This window comes from Oncorhynchus clarkii, unplaced genomic scaffold, assembly GCF_045791955.1.
Source record: "Oncorhynchus clarkii lewisi isolate Uvic-CL-2024 unplaced genomic scaffold, UVic_Ocla_1.0 unplaced_contig_13744_pilon_pilon, whole genome shotgun sequence".
NCBI classification, from domain to species: Eukaryota; Metazoa; Chordata; class Actinopteri; order Salmoniformes; family Salmonidae; genus Oncorhynchus; species Oncorhynchus clarkii.
Genome location: NW_027259070.1, coordinates 18,769 through 34,682, shown reverse-complemented (window position 1 = coordinate 34,682; position 15,914 = coordinate 18,769). Strand labels below are relative to the sequence as shown.

The 15,914-nt window shown below is 41.1% G+C and overlaps 1 protein-coding gene across 1 annotated transcript; it reads right to left on the bottom strand.

The window, feature by feature from the left end:
* Positions 1 to 443: 443 nt before the first annotated feature.
* LOC139399469 (GTPase IMAP family member 9-like) lies at positions 444 to 15,132 on the bottom strand (the record flags this gene model as incomplete). The annotated part of the gene is made up of 5 exons (XM_071144885.1): positions 15,064 to 15,132; positions 14,163 to 14,214; positions 9,357 to 9,416; positions 2,503 to 3,104; positions 444 to 1,222 (listed from the first exon to the last, which is right to left on the bottom strand). Coding segments are annotated over exons 4-5 (1,335 nt in total), but the record flags the coding sequence as incomplete, so codon positions are not given.
* Between the last annotated feature and the right edge of the window lie 782 nt (positions 15,133 to 15,914).

The following is a 15,914-nucleotide window of genomic DNA, read 5'->3' as shown; positions in this document are numbered from 1 at the left end:
TCAATCAAATGTAAATCAAAATTCACTTTTACTTGAGTCATTTTCTATTAAGGTATTTATACTTTTACTCAAGTATGACAATTGGGTCCTTGTTCCACCACTCCTCATTCTACAGTAGGAGTAGCTGAAGGAAGTTCCTGACTGTCAGATTGCGACTGAACTAACAAACCAGCCCCAAAGCCTATCAATCCACCTAAAACACCACCTAAAACAGCACCTACAACACCACCTCCAACACCACCTAAAAAAGCTCCAATCCCTGCACCTATCAGTGCTTTACGAATCCTTGGACTGACTTTGTCCATAAAACTTTCGAATGTTGACTTTGTGTTTGTGGCTTGGGCTGTAGGCTGGGGCAGATGCTGAGGGACTGACCTTGAGGCAAGAGCTGAAGTTTGATTTGTAGGATCATTCTCATGTTCTGGCTGCCCGGTTCCTGTTACCTGGTTTTCCTCTTCTTCTCTTCTAATTGCATATTCATTTATCTCTGTGTCTTTCTGAACTTGTTGCTTTTTCTCCTCTTGAAGTTCTCTCTCCTCCTTCTGGATCCTCTCCTCCTCCTCCTCTTTCTTAACCCTGGCTGCCTCCTCAAACATCTCATTGGTGTAGCAGGTTCCTCCATTCTCCTCCACCATTCTGTCTATCTTCTCCATCAGCTTTGTGACCTGATCTCTGTTTCCTCTGGCTTTATTGTTCAGGACATGGTACCTCCCCCCACACTGCTCTACCACTCTACCGAGGGCTACGTTCTTTTTGATCTCTTTCTCTATGTTACCCTTTAGCTTATCTCCATGGGTGAAGACAATGAAGGCATACTTTGCCATTCCTGACCCAAACAGTTCCTCCAAGAGTTGAATGACTTTCTCCTCCTGCTCTGTGAACCTGACATTCACTGGCAGAACTAAGAGGAAGGCATGAGGCCCTGGACTAGACTCATAGATGCTCCTAACAATCTCATGTGTTAATTCTTCAACAGTAAGCTCTGTGTCAAACAGTCCTGGAGTATCAAGCACTATGACTTTCCTTCCATCTACTACTCCCTGCTTCATTTCTGTTTTACGTGTTACAGAAGACATACTTTGTTCAAAACGGAAACCTGTCCCACCAAGGATTGTGTTTCCTGTTGCACTCTTCCCAACACCACTTTTGCCGAGCAAAACCATCCTTTTTTCTGGAATATTGTGATTCAGAGGGGAGCGGAGGCTCCTAGGTATCTTTGGATCTGTTTAAAGACAGACAACACATTTTATAAACTAAAATGCTACATATCTCAAATATAAATTCAAACAACCATACAGTACTTTTTTAAAGGGGCAATCTTGCAGTTCAAACAACAACAGCCAGGTTTCACGCACAGTTTTACGACCACAATTATTTATTTACATGGCCCATAGTCAAGGTCACAAGCGGCTCCTGACGTTACCTATCACGGACATTGCATACGACCAAATTACAAGTTACAAGAATGTGTGATGTTGTAGTCTACTCTACAATTAGGCTGATACAAAGCCCTATTTAGTTGAATTAGTTAAAATGGTATGTCTATCCTCAATAGAGCCTACACTTCTATTGCTGTTCTGAACTTCTAACGGGTGTGGAATATATTTATGATGGGTGTGGTTTTGTGACAATGAGCTGCTCGCAGATTTGACAGGTCTAACGCAGTTCCACCTCCGACACTGCAAAAACAAGAGCAATGCTAACGCAGACTTTTAAATTAATCATATAATAGGCATTGGTTCTTATAGAATATAAATTATAAATGCCTTATGAGCTTAGTACAACTGTCTAACTCCATCAGAACCCAAAATGTAAACTTGTTTTACTCCATTGTTTTACTTCATTGTTTTACTCCATTGTTTTACTCCATTGTTTTACTCCATTGTTTTACTCCATTGTTTTACTCCATTGTTTTACTCCATTGTTTTACTCCATTGTTTTACTCCATTGTTTTACTCCATTGTTTTACTCCATTGTTTTTAAACAATGTAATTGTAAACATACATGGTATAGCGGTTAAAGCCAGAGCCACATTTTTTACATAAAAAAAAAGTAACCTTTATTTAACTAGGCAAGTCAGTTAAGAACAAATTCTTATTTACAAGGACAGCCTACACCAGCCAAACCCGGACGACACTGGGCCAATTGTGGGCCGCCCTATGGGACTCCCAATCACGGCCGGTTGTGATACAGCCTGGATATTTTGATATCTATATACATGGCTCTGGTTAAAACTATAAATGTTGATATCATGGATGGTCAGTCCTTGCATCCATAGCTCTGTCTATGAATTTGAGAGTGGTTACATTTCTCCAGCCCCATCCCTAAATTGTTTACCTAAAAAGGTGGTGGGGTGAACACTTTGTGCTTGTTTGAAATGCAGATGGCCCCTTTTAAAAACTTTTTAGGCTAGTCAAGGAATTATAATTGACGCAGTATTTGACTTGAGTGCAGTGTGATGTTGGTAATATGTGCTTGTTTAAATCCTGATTTTGTACTTACAGAGACAAGGAAATGTCTTTCTCAGCAGTGATTTGAGCTGCATGGAATCCTTCTTCTTGTTGTTGAACACATGGTACCTTCTCCCATACTTTATCATCACTTCTTTGAGGTGTTTTGATTCAGCTATGAATTCTTCTATTTTCTTCCTCTCCAACTCATCTCCTCTGGTGAACAGGATCCAGGTTTGCTTCAAAAGACTCTCTCCTAGAAGACCTTCTACTTTACTGACAACATTCATCTCCTCTGCTGTGAATCTGTCGATCTTCACCACCAGGAGAAACACACGGGGGCCAGATGAGGTTAACTTGACGACTTCCTCAAAAGTATGCTCAATTTCCTCCTCGGCTCGATCGGGGTCACAGAATCCTGGAGTGTCATACACAACAAGATGCCTACCCTTGATGATGACATTTTGTATTGCAATGTTATTGGTAATAGATGCAGAACTCTTCTTTGAGACAAAATCGTTTCGTCCCAGGATGGTGTTTCCTGTGGCACTCTTCCCTGCTCCCGTTTTACCAAGTAACACCACCTGCAATGGTTCCGATTGTCCCATCTTCAAGGAATGATCTTGCTACCGAAGAGAAGTGATAAGCCGGAATCTGAAGAAATATAATTGCTTGATTTAAATAATTACACATTACATAACTTTTTTCAAAACCTCCAAAGTGATCTAATCTATTAAGATCTCTGTTGTGTAGATCCAGTTAGTCTCAACTATCTCACAAATGTTGTAATGAATGATCACTTTCATTGTATATGATACGAGGTAATGCACATTTATTTGTTTATTGATATGTTTATTTGGATCCCTTTAGCTACAATTACAACAGCTGCTGTTGCTGGGGTCCACATTTTTTTCTTTTGAATAAACAATGAGTGCAAAATGTAATTATACACCCATACACTGATTTGTCCTTACACACTTCAATAACAAGAGGTAGCAATTGCAATCAACTAAACAGCAAAAAAAGGAACGTCCTCTCACTGTCAACTGCGTTTATTTTCAGCAAACTTAACGTGTAAATTTTTGTAAGAACGTAACAAGATTCAACAACTGAGACATAAACTGAACAAGTTCCACAGACATGTGACTAACATAAATTGAATAATGTGTCCCTGAACAAAGGGGGGGAAAACACAAAAGTAACAGTCAGTATCTGATGTGGCCACCAGCTGAATTAAGTACTGCAGTGCATCTCCTCCTCATTGACTTCACCAGATTTTCCAGTTCTTGCTGTGAGATGTTACCCCACTCTTTCACCAAGGCACCTGCAAGTTCCCGGACATTTCTGGGGGGAATGGCCCAAGCCCACACCCTCCGATCCAACAGGTCCCAGATGTGCTCAATGGGATTGAGATCCGGGCTCTTCGCTGGCCATGGCAGAACACTGACATTCCTGTCTTGCAGGAAATCACGCACAGAATGAGCAGCATGGCTGGTGGCATTGTCATGCTGGAGGGTCATGTCAGGATGAGCCTGCAGGAAGGGTACCACATGAGGGAGGGTGTCTTCCCTGTAACGCACAGCGTTGACATTGCCTGCAGGCCTCGGTGTAGCGCTCATTCCTTTGACGATAAACGCGCATCCGACCATCACCCCTGGTGAGTCAAAACTGTGACTCGTCAGTGAAGAGCACTTTTTGCCAGTCCTGTCTGGTCCAGCGACGGTGGGTTTGTGCCCATAGGGGACGTTGTTGCCGGTGATGTCTGGTGAGGACCTGCCTTACAACAGGCCTACAAGCCCTCAGTCCAGCCCCTCAGCCTATTGCGGACAGTCTGAACACTGATGGAGGGATTGTGTGTTCCTGGTGTAACTCAGGCAGTTGTTGTTGCCATCCTATACCTGTCCCGCAGGTGTGATGTTCAGATGCACCGAACCTGTACAGGTGTTGTTACACGTGGTCTGCCACTGTGAGGACGATCAGCTGTCCGTCCTGTCTCCCTGTAGCGCTGTCTTAGGCGTCTCACAGTATGGACATTGCAATTTATTGCCCTGGCCACATATGCAGTCCTCATGCCTCCTTGCAGCATGCCTAAGGTGCGTTCACGCAGATGAGCAGGGACCCTGGGCATCTTTCTTTGGATGTTTTTCAGAGTCAGTAGAAAGGCCTCTTTAGTGTCCTAAGTTTTCATAACTGTGACCTTAATTGCCTACCATCTGTAAGCTGTTAGTGTCTTAACGACTGTTCCACAGGTGCATGTTCATTAATTGTTTATGGTTCATTGAACAAATATGGGTGTCACGCCCTGACCTTAGAGATCCTTTAAATTCCCTATTTGGTAGGTCAGGGTGTGACTAGGTTGGGAAATCTATGTTTATATTTCTTTGTTGGCCGAGTATGGTTCCCAATCCGAGGCTATCTATCGTTGTCTGATTGGGGATCATACTTAGGCAGCCCTTTTTCCCTCCTTCAGTTGTGGGATCTTGTCTTTTGTTGCATGTGTAGCACTCCTAGATTTATGTTCGTTGAGTTGTTTATTGTTTTTGGTGGAACATTTAAAAATAAAATAAACCTACCACGCTGCAACTTGGTCTTCATTTAACGACGGACGGAACAATCGGAAACAGTGAATGAAGATCTGTGAAGTTATTTGGATTTTTACGAATTATCTTTGAAAGACATGGTCCTGAAAAAGGGACGTTTCTTTTTGCTGAGTTTAGTAACTTCAAACCCTGCTACTGGGAGAGTACACAGCGCTCTCTAGATGGAAACAAACAAGCCACAAGAATAAACCAATTAATGTTACCATGTCAACCAGTCAGCTCATTCGTGATCAACTACTGCTAATTCTAAATCAAACTCTGCCAGGCCTAGCCCTCCCCCCGAGTTGATATTCAAGTAATAATATGGAATTCCCCTCGACCACGCCCACAAAATGAGAAAAACAAACATTCTTTCCCATTGACCCGCAGTGTAAAAGAGCCAAGTTCGTCATATATTTTTTGTTACAAAGAAATGTTAAAACATGCCGAAAAGCTGCTGCGTTATTCAATGTACATGTAACCGGTTCGCAATGCTCCAATGTAGGGAAATAAGAGCCTGCGAGAAGAGCCCTGTGACTTCAGGCTATTCGACGTGAAAAATGTTGGGACCCGGTGTTCAAGTAGGCTACACATACGGGTAGCTATGTGTGTGGGAAAACTTTTCATCACAGGTAAGACATTTAACTTGTTTAGTATAGTCCACTCACATGGCTGCATCATCATGAAAAGGAGCATGAGGGAAGTTTTACAATATTACATTTTTCAAAGTAGTGAGTGTGCTCAGGAGCAGGCAATGTTGAAAACTCATCTTTAGACATATACTTTTCTTTATTGTAGTTTTGTAATTGACTAAAACAAGCAGACAACAAGAAAATTGTGTTTGAAAAAGGTGAAGTTTTTGCTGTGAGCCAATGGGGTAACATAGGTTACCACAGGTACCACTGGTTGTTTTCTATAGTCCAGACAAAACCCAGCCAGTTGTTAGTTCTATAGTCCCAGTGGGTATTAGATACAACGTTACAGCGCTGCCCGCCTGTGGGGAAAACCACCTACTCCCTAGTGTTCTCACTACTTATATTGTAGGGCTTCCCTCATGACCCTTTTCATGACGGTACTAGCAGCCATGTGAGTGAGTGAGTGCTTGCTAGCTATCGAACGGAACGTTAAGCTAGACCAACACAAACAAACGGACTATACAGCTACAAGTAGTGAGTGGAGTTACAAACAAACTGTACTAAACAAGTTAAATGTCTTACCTGTGATGAAATGTGTAGTTCTGACTATGCTCTTCAAGAGGTGATGATATTAAAAACAAAAAGTTACAACTTAACAATCCCTTGAAAACAGCACATAGTTGTCAATGGATTCAGCAGAGCTGGGGGTCTCCTTTCCCCCCAGACCGCTCTGCACTGTATTGTGACGTTTTATTGATAACGACCTACAGAGGAGCAGTCTACCGTGTCAGTAAGCAACTTAATTTCCTGTACTTAGGGTTCACTCTAACATCGTTTGAAGCTATGTTTTGACTATTAACAGTTATTTCAGGATTGTACAGTACCTTCAGAAAGTACTCAAACCCCTTGATTTATTCCACATTTTGTTGTTTCAGCCTGAATTCAAAACGTATTAAAAATATGTTTTTCCTACACATAATCTACACATAATCTACACATAATACTTAATGACAAAGTAAAAACATGTTTAAGAAAGTTTTGCAAATTTCTTGATAATGAAATTAATAATTATCAAATTTCCGTAAGTCAAATTTTATTGGTCACATACACATGGTTAGCAGATGTTAATGCGAGTGTAGTGAAATGCTTGTACTTCTAGTTGCGACAGTGCAGTAATATCTAACAAGTAATATTCCAACAATTGTTTACAGACAGATTATTTCACTTAAAATTTACTGTATCACAATTCCAGTGGGTCAGAAGTTTACATACACTAAGTTGACTGTGCCTTTACACAGCTTGGAAAATTCCAGAAAATGTTGTCATGGCTTTAGAAGCTTATGAAAGGCTAATTGGCATCATTTGAGTCAATTGGAGGTGTACCTGTGGATGTATTGCAAGGCCTACCTTCGAACTAAGTGTCTCGTTGCTTGACATCATGGGAAAATCAAAAGAAACCAGCCAAGACCTCAGAAAATACATTGTAAACCTCCACAAGTCTGGTTCATCCTTGGGAGAAATTTCCAATGTACCACGTTCATCTGTACAAATAATAGTACGCAAGTATAAACACCATGGGACCACGCAGCCGTCATACCGCTCAGGAAGGAGACGCGTTCTGTCTCCTAGAGATGAACGTACTTTGGTGAGAAAAGTGCAAATCAATCCCAGAACAACAGCAAAAGACCTTGTGAAGATGCTGGAGAAAACAGGTACAAAAGTATCTATATGCACAGTAAAACGAGTCCTATATCGACATAACCTGAAAGGCCACTCAGCAAGGAAGAAGCCACTGCTCCAAAACCGCCATAAAAGCGCCAGACTACGGTTTGCAACTGCACATGGGGACAAAGATCATACTTTTTGGAAATGTCCAGAGAAATGTCCTCTGGTCTGATGAAACAGAAATATGACTGTTTGGCCATAATGACCATCGTTATGTTTGAAGGAAAAAGGGGGAAGCTTGCAAGCCGAAGAACACCATCCCAACCGTGAAGCACGGGGGTGGCAGCATAGTGTTGTGGGGGTGCTTTGCTGCAGGAGGGACTGGTGCACTTCACAAAATTGATGGCTTCATGAGTAAGGAAAATTATCTGGATATATTGAAGCAACATCTCAAGACATCAGTCAGGAAGTTAAAGCTTGGTCGCAAATGGGTCTTCCAAATGGACAATGACCCCAATCATACTTCCAAAGTTGTGGCAAAATGGCTTAAGGACAACAAAGTCAAGGTATTGGAGTGTCCATCACAAAGCCCTGACCTCATCCTATAGAAAAAAAGGCCTACAAACCTGACTCAGTTACACCAGCTCTGTCAGGAGGAATGGGCCAAAATTCACCCTTATTGTGGGAAGCTTATGGAAGGCTACTAACGTTTAACCCAAGTTAAACAATATAAAGGCAATGCTACCAAATACTAATTGAGTGTATGTAAACTTCTGACCCACAGGGAATGTGATGAAAGAAATAAAAGCTGAAATAAATCATTCACTCTACTATTATTCTGACATTTCACATTATTAAAATAAAGTGGTGATCCTAACTGACCTAAAACAATGAATTTTTACTTGGATTAAATGTCAGGAATTGTGAAAAACTGAGTTTAAATGTATTTGGCAGCTGTGTATGTAAACTTCCGACTTCAACTGTATGAGATGAGTAATGTAAGATATGTAAACATTATTAAAGGGGCATTATTAAAGTGACTAGTGATCAATTTATTAAAGTGGCCAATGATTTCAAGTCTGTATGTAGGCAGCTGTGTGCTAGTGATGGCTGTTTAACAGTCTGATGGCCTTCAGTCTCTCGGTCACAGCTTTGATGCACCTGTACTGACCTTGCCTTCTGGATGGTAGCAGGGTGAACAGGCAATGGCTCGGGTGGTTGTTGTCCTTGATTATCTTTTTGGCCTTCCTGTGACATCGGGTGCTGTAGGTGTCCTGGAGGGCAGGTAATTTGCCCCGGGTGATTCGTTGCACAGACCGCACCACCCTCTGGAGAACCCTGTGGTTGTGGGCGGTGATACAGCCCAACAGGAAGCTCTCAATTGTGCATCTAAAGTCCACGATCATCTCCTTTGTTTTGTTGACATTGAGTGAGAGGTTGTTTTTCTGACACCACACTCCGAGTGCCCTCACCTCCTCCCTATAGGCTGTCTCATCGTTGTTGGTGATCAAGCCCACTACCGTTGCGTTGTCTGCAAACTTGAAGATTGAGTTGGAGGCGTGCATGGCCACACAGTCATTGGTGAACAGGGAGTACAGGAGGGGGCTAAGAACGCACCCTTGTGGGGCCCCGGTGTTGAGGATCAGCGAAGTGGAGATGTTGTTTCCTACCTTCACCACCTGGGGGCGGCCCGTCACGAAGTCCAGGACCCAATTGCACAGAGCGGGGTTGAGACCCAGGGTCTCAAGCTTAATGATGAGCTTGGAGGGTACTATGGTGTTGAAGGCTGAGCTATAGTCAATGAACAGCATTCTTACATAGGTATTCCTCTTGTCCAGATGGGATAGGACAGTGTGCAGTGTGATGGCGATTGCATCGTCTGTGGACCTATTGAGGCAGTATGCAAATTGAAGTGGGCCTAGGTTGACAGCTAAACTGGAGGTGATATGATCCTTGACGAGTCTCTCAAAGCACTTCATGATGACAGGAGTGAGTGCTACAGGGCGATAGTAATTTAGTTCAGTTACCTTTGCCTTCTTGGGGACAGGAACAATGGTGGCCATCTTGAAGCATGTGGGAACAGCAGACTGCGATAGGGAGAGATTGAATATGTCTGTAAACACACCAGCCAGCTGGTCTGCGCATGCTCTGAGGATGCGGCTAGGGATGCCGTCTGGGCCGGCAGCCTTCCGAGGGTTAACACGTTTAAATGTCTTACTCACGCGGCTACGGAGGAGACCCACAGTCTTTGGTAACGGGCCGCGTCAGAGACACTGTATCCTCAAAGCAGGCAAAGGTGTTTAGTTTGTCTGGAAGTGTCCGTGACGTGGCTGGTTTTCTTTTTGAAGTCCATGATTGCCTGTAGACCCTACCACCTACTTCTCGTGTATTCGCACCTGAGTCAATACATGTTACAATCACCTTTGGCAGTGATTACAGCTGTGAATCTTTTTGGGTAAGTCTCTAAGGCCTTTGCTCACCTGGATTGTATATGCGCAATATTATTTTGAAAATTCTTCAAGCTGTCACATTGGTTGTTGATCATTACTAAACAACCATTTTATGATCTTTGCCATAGATTTTCAAGTACATTTTAGTCAAAACTGTAACTCAGCCACTCAGGAACATTCACTGTCTTCTTGGTATGCAACTCCAGTGTAGATTTGGCCTTGTGTTTTAGGTTATTGTCCTGCTGAAAGGTGAATTCACCCCCCAGTGTCTGCTTTCTACCAGACTGAACCAGGGGTTCATCCAGGGTTTTCCCTGTGCTTAGCTTCATTACGTTTCTTTTTTATCCTGAAAAACTCCCCAGTCCTCAACGATTACAAGCATATCCATAACACGATGCAGCTACAACTATGGTTGAAAATATGGAGAGTGATACTCAGTGATGTGTTGCATTGGATTTGCCCCAAACATAACACTTTGTATTCAGGACAAAAAGGTTAATGCTTTGCCACATTTTTTGCATTATTACTATAGTGCCTGTTTGCATGTTTTTAAAAATATTTTTATTCTGTACATGCTTCCTGCTTTTCACTTTGCCAATTAGATTAGTATTGTGGAGTAACTACAATGTTGTTGATCCATCCTCACTTCTCTTATCACAGCCATTAAACTATGTAACTGTTTTAAAGTTACAATTGGCCTCATGGTGCAATCGTTGAGTGGTTTCCTTCCTGAGAGTCTTTGTATTGATACACCATCCAACATGTAGTTAATAATTTCACCATGCTCAAAGGGATATTCAATGTCTGCTTTATTTTATTTTTTACCCATCTACCAATAGGTGCCCTACTTTGCGAGTCATTGGAAAGCCTCCCTGGTCTTTGTGGTTGAATCTGGGTTTGAAATTCACTGCTAGGCTGAGGGACCTTACAGATAATTTTATGTGTGAGGCAGCGAGATGAGGTGGTCATTTAATAATAATGTTAAACACTTATTGCACACAGAGTGAGTCCATGCAACTTATTATGTGACTTCTTAAGCAAATGTTTCCTCCTGAACTTATGTAGGCTTGCCATAACAAAGGGGTTGAATTGACACAAGGCATTTCAGCTTTTCTTTTTGATTCATTTGTACATTTTTTGAAAAACACAATTCCACTTTGACATTATGGGGTGTGATGACGCATATGCCAGCTAAGAAGGCCCGCCTACTCGACCAATCAGATGAGGGAGTGTGATGATGCATATTCCAGTTCGCGGGAAACGCCTAATTTTCTGCTTCTTGACACAATGCTCGCTTAACCCGGAAGCCATCCACACCAATGTGTCGGAGGAAACAACGTACATCTGGCGAACGTGTCAGTGCACCCGGCCTGCCACAGGACACGCTAGAGCGCAATGGAACAAGGATATTCCGGCTAGCCAAACCCTCCCCTAACCCGGAGGACGCTGGGCGAATTGTTGCGGCCGGCTGCGACAGAGCCTGGACAAAAAACAGGATTTCTAGTGGCACAGCTAGCACTGCGACGCAGTGCCTTAGACCACTGCGCCGCTCAGGAGGCCGAAATCTCAAGTTCAAGTTTGAGGGTCAAATAACTAAAATATACTGAACAAAAATATAAACCTCACATGTAAAGTATTGTTCCCATGTTTCATGAGCTGAAATAAAAGATCCCATGTTGTGCACAAATTTGTTTACATCCCTGTTAGTGAGCATTTCTCCTTTGCCAAGATAATCCATCCACCTGACAAGTGTGGCATATCAAGAAGCTGATTAAACAGCATGATCATTACACCAGTGTGCTTGTGCTGGGGACAATAAAAGGCCACTCTAAAATGTGCAGTTTTGTCACAACACAATACCACAGATGTCTCAAGTTGAGGGAGCGTGCAATTGGCATGCTGACTACAGGAATGTCCACCAGAGCTGTTGCCAGAGAATTGATTGTTCATTTCTCTTCCATAACCTTTCTCCAATGTCGTTTTAGAGAATTTGGCAGTACGTCCAACCGACCTCAACTGCAGACCAAGTGGAACCACGCCAGCCCAGGACCTCCACATCCGGTGGGTGCTGAGTGCTGAGGAGTACTTCTGTCTGTAATAAGGCACTTTTGTGGGGAAAAACTCATTCTGATTAGCGGGGCCTGGCTCCCCAGTGGGTGGGCCTGGTTCCCCAGTGGCTGTGCCTCTGCCCAGTCACGTGAAATCCACAGATCAGGGCCTAATGAATTTATTTAAATTGACTGATTTCTTTAAATGAACTGTAACTCAGTAAAATAGTTGAAATTGTTGCATGTTGCACTTATATTTTTGTTCAGTGTGCCTTCAGGAACAAGAATTGACATCGTATCTAAAGTTCATATTATTCAGAAAAGACAAAGGTTTTGGGGAAAAAGGTCAATTGTATTTTGATTTTTAGAAAACTAGTAACTTTTGCTACTCTCATCTAAAATGAGCTAGCTAGTTAGCATAAGCGATTCCATTCCAAGCACCCTGTATAGTGGGATTAGGGTGGTGAGTTACCCCTGAGTGGGGTTAGTGTGGACTGCAAGGCTATGTTAAGATAGATAAATAAATGACTATAGTAAGTGCCTAGGTGCTAAATAAAGTAACAGGGTCGATGTTGTCATCTCAAAATCTGCCAATAAATTATTTATTTATTTTTAAATCTGTGAACACTTCTGTGAAACTGTGTGTATTTTTTTCTAGAGGATTTATTTTGAAAATAAAAATCTAAAATCAAGATGTGTCCATTTGTTTGTCTACATGCCACTTTAAAAACAATGCAGATATGGAACTAAACCTATTTAAGACATTAAGACAAGTAACTATGAGTAAGGGCAAACATCATGAAGAGCTTGCAAGCAGTTTGAATAAGAGATCCAATTAAAACTGCATTTATAACAGTTGGTTTTACTATATCTCATAAATAACCAAATAATTGATGGATCAATAGATAAGAAATTAATGTATTTTGTCTCAGCCAAGACGTAACATAGTATACGTAAACCAGGGATACTTGAATTAACTTGATATTTTACATTTGGTATGATTACATAAGACATATGGTTACTTAAGGCAAAAACACAAACCTCTATCAACCCAAAGGTTGCGAGTTTGAATCTCATTAGGGAAATATTTATCATTTTAACTAATTAGCTACTTTTTAACTACTTACTACTTTTTAGCTACCTTGCAAGTACTTAGCATGTTAGCTAACCCTTCCCCTAACCCTAACCTCAACACTTTAACCTAACTCCTAAACTTAACCCTAACCCCTAGTCTAGCTAACGTTAGCCAGCTAGCTAATGTTAGTCCACCTAGCTAGAATTTGCAACGTATCATACGTTTTTGCAACATATTGTACATTCTGCCAATTCGTAACATATAATACTAATTGTAATTTATAACATTTCATTGTGGGTGATGGACATCCACAAATTAATACCTACCATACGAAACATAACATGTTAAATCGAGTGTCTAAGATTTACTTACAGAATAATACGAAATGCTCTGAGACCAGGTTGCTCGTCTGCCCCTGCAAGCAGGTTTGCATAGGCATCATCACACTCCTTTTATCGGATTGGTCGAGTATGCCGGCCTTCTGACTTAGCGGCTGTGGTAACTAGTGACAACAATTTTCCCTGGCTAAACTAGCTGGCTAGCTGAATTATGCTCGTTTTTGTCCTCATTGCCAAACTTCATAAATACTGGAACCTCAACTTCAAAACTCCTTTGCTAGCTTTACAATCGTTTAACTAAGAAATGAGCTCAAGGAACTTGAAAATTATTAGTTTTTTTGAATAGTCATGACTGGTTTGAGCGATGTACCAACAGTGGCAAAGGAGATCATTGCTCGTCAAATCAAATCTTATTTGTCACATCCACATGCGAGTGTAGAGAAATGCTTGAAATGCAACACTGGTCCAATGCCACTTTCAAATACTAGTCGGAACTAGGAAACTCAGATATTTCCGACTTGCAAACTGGTTATAGTTGTACACGTGCCGCGTTCATCCAGTTAGTAAATCGGACATTTTGGAGTTAACTAGTTCCGATTAGCATATGAACAAGTTCAGTTTTGAGATCCACCGGCATCATTGTGTAGGGTTAGCTGGACGTTTCTGACTGGTCTTGGAACTGTTACAACTGGCTGCCTCTCCCGCTTGGCTCGATGGGATATGTAGTGATTTTGTCAACACAGCCAATATATGTACACAGTCTTGTACCATTACCCTTTTTTTAAATTGACTTTTGTATTTGCTGATTAAATCAGACTTTAGTAATATAAAGAGTAATCCAGGAATGTCACAAGTTAATTCATAGGGGAAAACTCTAGAAAATAGCAACTCTATACACAGCGCCAATGGCTAAATTACTTACGGACACAAATGATTCGTGGAGCTCCTCCTCTCGACTAGGCACTCCTGTAGATCTGAAAAGGATTGGATAGGTGTAAGCAATAAAGCCAAAAGTCCACCCAGCCTAACAGAACGCAAATTGGTCCTACTCCCTATGCACTTGTGAATATCTGAGAGGCATGGTAACATTTCCATTTAGCCCAGTGTTTCTTAATCCTGGTTCTAGGGACACAAAGGGGTGCACATATACAGAGAGATGCATATTATATCAATGCCCCACAAACAGAGAGCCCTAGAAGCAATTGCGTAGGTATTATCTCGTGGACTGTGCCCACAGCTCAATCCAATGAATAGGGGAGTGGTAGTTTACCATTTCTTCAACCCCATAGGCCTACCTATTAATTTGTACTAGTCAATCTGAATTTGTTTTCTATTATGCATTGCTCTTGTTCTTTTAAACGCCTATCAAAATAATGGTAAACAAATTTCACCGCGGGAACAATTAAGTCAGAAATATTATTAGCAGCAGCGGAAGGCTATTTTGCCAACAGACATCGGCCTAAATCTAAAGCAACACAATTACACATAATCAAAACAAGGTTATAGCATGGGTAATAATAATGAATTGATATATTAGCAGTAGGCCTATACAAAATCATTTTCCTTTGTAACAAGTCATATGTTATACAGTTAAAATATGCCTAGGCCCCAATCTATAGGCTAGTTAACTCCTGAAACACGGATCAGCTTGTCTACACTTAAGCATGGTTTGGAAGATGACGCAGTTCGTTTTTTGAAGTGTCAGATTATAATACTCTGTTTTAACTATTTGTTTATCATGTTGGCTGTCGTAATTATTTTGATAAATACATTTACCTTATAGATAAATGCCAAACTGACTATTCAAATTAACGCAATCATACCTGTTTTTGTGTTCAAATCAACCGACGGTAATAGAACATTGGAACAGCTTTCGTTTCACTTTCAGGTATGAAAACAACAACGAAACCACTCCCCTTTCAGCTGAATTGAGATTTCCTGGTAATAAATTCACAATGAAAAAATCACATTTTATATTTTCCCACATCAAATTCATATTATGACACACAAATGATGGACACGGAATCATATAGGTAAAAGGTATGCTAGGTTTCAACACATTATGAATGAGAAAAAAAGGAAATATAGACTTTTAGGATATTGAAAATGATAACACACATACATAACTTAATGACATATAGGCCTATTTGTCATATTTCACATAGAATATAGGCCTATCTGCTTTATAGCCTAAATGTAGGCCTGTCATGTTTTAAGTTAAACATCTGCATATAGGCTTAATTAATTAGGCAGTTCTTTCGGCTATCCTTATTCATCATGTTTGCTATATAGTCTAGTAACAAGTGATGTAAAGTACTTAAGGAGTACTTTCAAGTATTTTCACTTAAGTAGTTTTTGGGGGGGTATCTATACTTTAATTTACTATTTATATTTTTGACTACTTTTCCTCAAGAAAAGTATGTACTTTTTACTCGATACATTTTCCTGGACACCCAAAAGTACTCGTTACATTTCGAATGCTTAGCAGGACAGGAAAATGGTCGAATTCACACACTTATCAAGAGAGCATCCCTGGTCATCGCTACTGCCTCTGATCGGACTCACTCGTTTGTAAATTATTTCTAAGTGTTGGAGCCCCTGGCTATCCGTAAATTTAAAAAACAAAAAAATAGTGCCGTCTGGTTTGCTTAAGTATATTTTAGCGATTACATTT